The following is a 2,435-nucleotide window of genomic DNA, read 5'->3' as shown; positions in this document are numbered from 1 at the left end:
GTTGTAAACAAGTTGTGGTATAAATCATGCCCACACATTGGAAAACTCGGTATTGTTAAGTTGTTAATCACTCTTCCCCATTTCTTTGTAGATTCACTAAAAACCCTTCAAAGTCCTACCACTGATAATTTATCAATTCTGACAAACTGATTCTAAAATTTTAACAAAAGGGCCAATAACAGGAAATATTATCACCTGAAAAAGAACAAAACTAGAAGGTTTGCATGAGCAGGTAGTGACATCATTTATAAAACAATAAAGACAGTGGTCTTGGCACAATAATAAAGAGATCAATGGAATAAAAGAGAGTCCAGAGACAGAACATGCATACACAATCATTTGATTTGTGACTAATATAAAACTGAAGGACAGAGAAAGAATGACCTTTTTGATTCCTCCTGATAAATATCAATCTATATTTTTCCATATCCATATAAAAAATAAGTCATGGAGTATGTAAAAATTTGACACCATATACAAAAACAATTCCTACTGTACATTTAAAACCTAAAGGGTAAAAGAATACAAATTTGATAAGGTAATAGAATATCTCTATGATCTTAGACGAGTAAAGACATCTTTATCGGGACACAATTCAGAGTTATAATACCAAAATAGGAAAAAGTTTGACTATATTTAACTAAGAATTTCTATGTATTAGAATGTAACATTTAAAGAATAGAAAGCCACAGAGTGTATATATATGTATGTAAATGGAAATAGTGTTAATATATCAAACAGGCTACACTTCAAAAAAGGGAGAAAAGGTCTCACCCCACCAAAGGTTGATGTCCCACCAATGTAAGTATAAAGTGGTACAACCATTTATGAATCTCTTAACAGTATCTACTAAAGTTGAACATTATAGTAACATTATTACTTTAAACCAAAATTGTAGAAATGTTCAAATGTTCATCACTTAGGATAATGGGTAAGTCAGCTATGTAGTATTTATTCAGTGATGTACTAGGAGAAATACGAATTTAAAATTATGTCTAAACACAAAAACATGAATGAATGTCTTAAGAACAATGTTGAAAGAAAAATAAATTCAATCACATAATCATATAAGGATTATATTATATGGATTATCAGGATGCTACTGACGCTCTTTTTCTTAATACTGATGATCGTTAAGGAGTGTGTATATTTTGTGAAAAATCATGAGCTCTTCACTCTGTCATGTATTTTTCTGTATGTATGCTGTGCTTTAATAACATTTACTTAAAATTAAATACTTTTAATAATACTTTTTTTTTTAAACATAATAGTTTATATTTAATATAGTACTTCTCATCATGGAGATATTCAGTTAATATAATGTTTTTTTAACATTAAATCTCTTCTCCATTTCAATGTCAATATAAAGTATTTTTTACATTAAATATTCTCTAAATTTTAACATCAGATACATTGAATACATTTTTTTTAAAGATTTTATTTTATTATTTATTTGACAGAGAGAGATCACAAGCAGGCAGAGAGGCAGGCAGAGAGACAGGAGGAAGCAGGCTCCCTGCTGAGCAGAGAGCCCGATGCGGGACTCGATCCCAGGCAATTTCCTAGGATTCTGGGCAAGGGTTTCCTTGTTCCTATTTCATGCACTTTAAGAATTCTGAGAAACTATGAAATAATATGTAAATTTCAGTCATCTGACTTCTTTGACCCTTTAACTAGCATATATGAATTATAGACTGCTTTTTTTCAGTGCACTATTTTTTTGTGTGTTTTTCCCCCCCCATTTAACATATATTAATTTGTTCCCATTTACAGGGAGACAAGAATGTGAAAATACCGTGTTTCTTGGGAACTTTTAGACTTTAAAGCTCAGTTTTTAACCTCAGTAACACAAAAGTTTTCCAGGCAAGGTTCGATGCAGAAGGCCCATCACAATCACATCTGTCCATTCCTCTTTCGTGCATATACCCCCAAACAAGCACAAATGCCTGTAATGCTGAGAGCCACACCTAGCAAGAGAGCGATTGCATCTCCAGCTTCTACTGCTTCAACAACTGGCAGCACCAAAAGCAGTGAAATGAGGACCAAGAGCAACTGTGTTGAAACTGAGGTCATGATGTTGGGATCTTCAGGTATCTGTATCTCAAGGACTGAAGGTTTCAAAAAAAAAAAAAAAAAGATTTACGTATAATCCTCTCTGATTCGAAATACTTAAAAACTTTAAACTCATTCAATACTTTAAACCCGTCAATAATGTAATAGTATAATATTAGGACACACTAAATGCCCAATAAGTGGTCACTACTACTACTATTACTATATTTATTCAATTGATATAAAGCAAAATACATATGGATACACTTGTAGGTAAAAGAACAGGTTTTCATAAGATTTGAATGGAGACGTTCTATTTTATTTTTATTGGTAAGGCAAAAGTTTTGAGCTTTGGTGTTGTATTGTATTGATCCCAATACATA

The 2,435-nt window shown here is 31.8% G+C and overlaps 1 protein-coding gene across 1 annotated transcript; it reads right to left on the bottom strand.

Moving 5' to 3' along the window:
- Positions 1-1,737: 1,737 nt before the first annotated feature.
- LOC125087742 (small integral membrane protein 30) lies at positions 1,738-2,166 on the bottom strand. The gene has a single exon (XM_047708383.1). It carries the CDS (start codon positions 2,071-2,073, stop codon positions 1,894-1,896), a length of 180 nt encoding a protein of 59 aa, XP_047564339.1. The 5' UTR covers positions 2,074-2,166; the 3' UTR covers positions 1,738-1,893.
- Positions 2,167-2,435: the final 269 nt, after the last annotated feature.

This window comes from Lutra lutra, chromosome 16 (assembly GCF_902655055.1).
Source record: "Lutra lutra chromosome 16, mLutLut1.2, whole genome shotgun sequence".
In the NCBI taxonomy this organism is placed as follows: Eukaryota; Metazoa; Chordata; class Mammalia; order Carnivora; family Mustelidae; genus Lutra; species Lutra lutra.
Note: the sequence above shows the minus strand (reverse complement) of the source record. Positions and strands in the feature narration are given on the sequence as shown.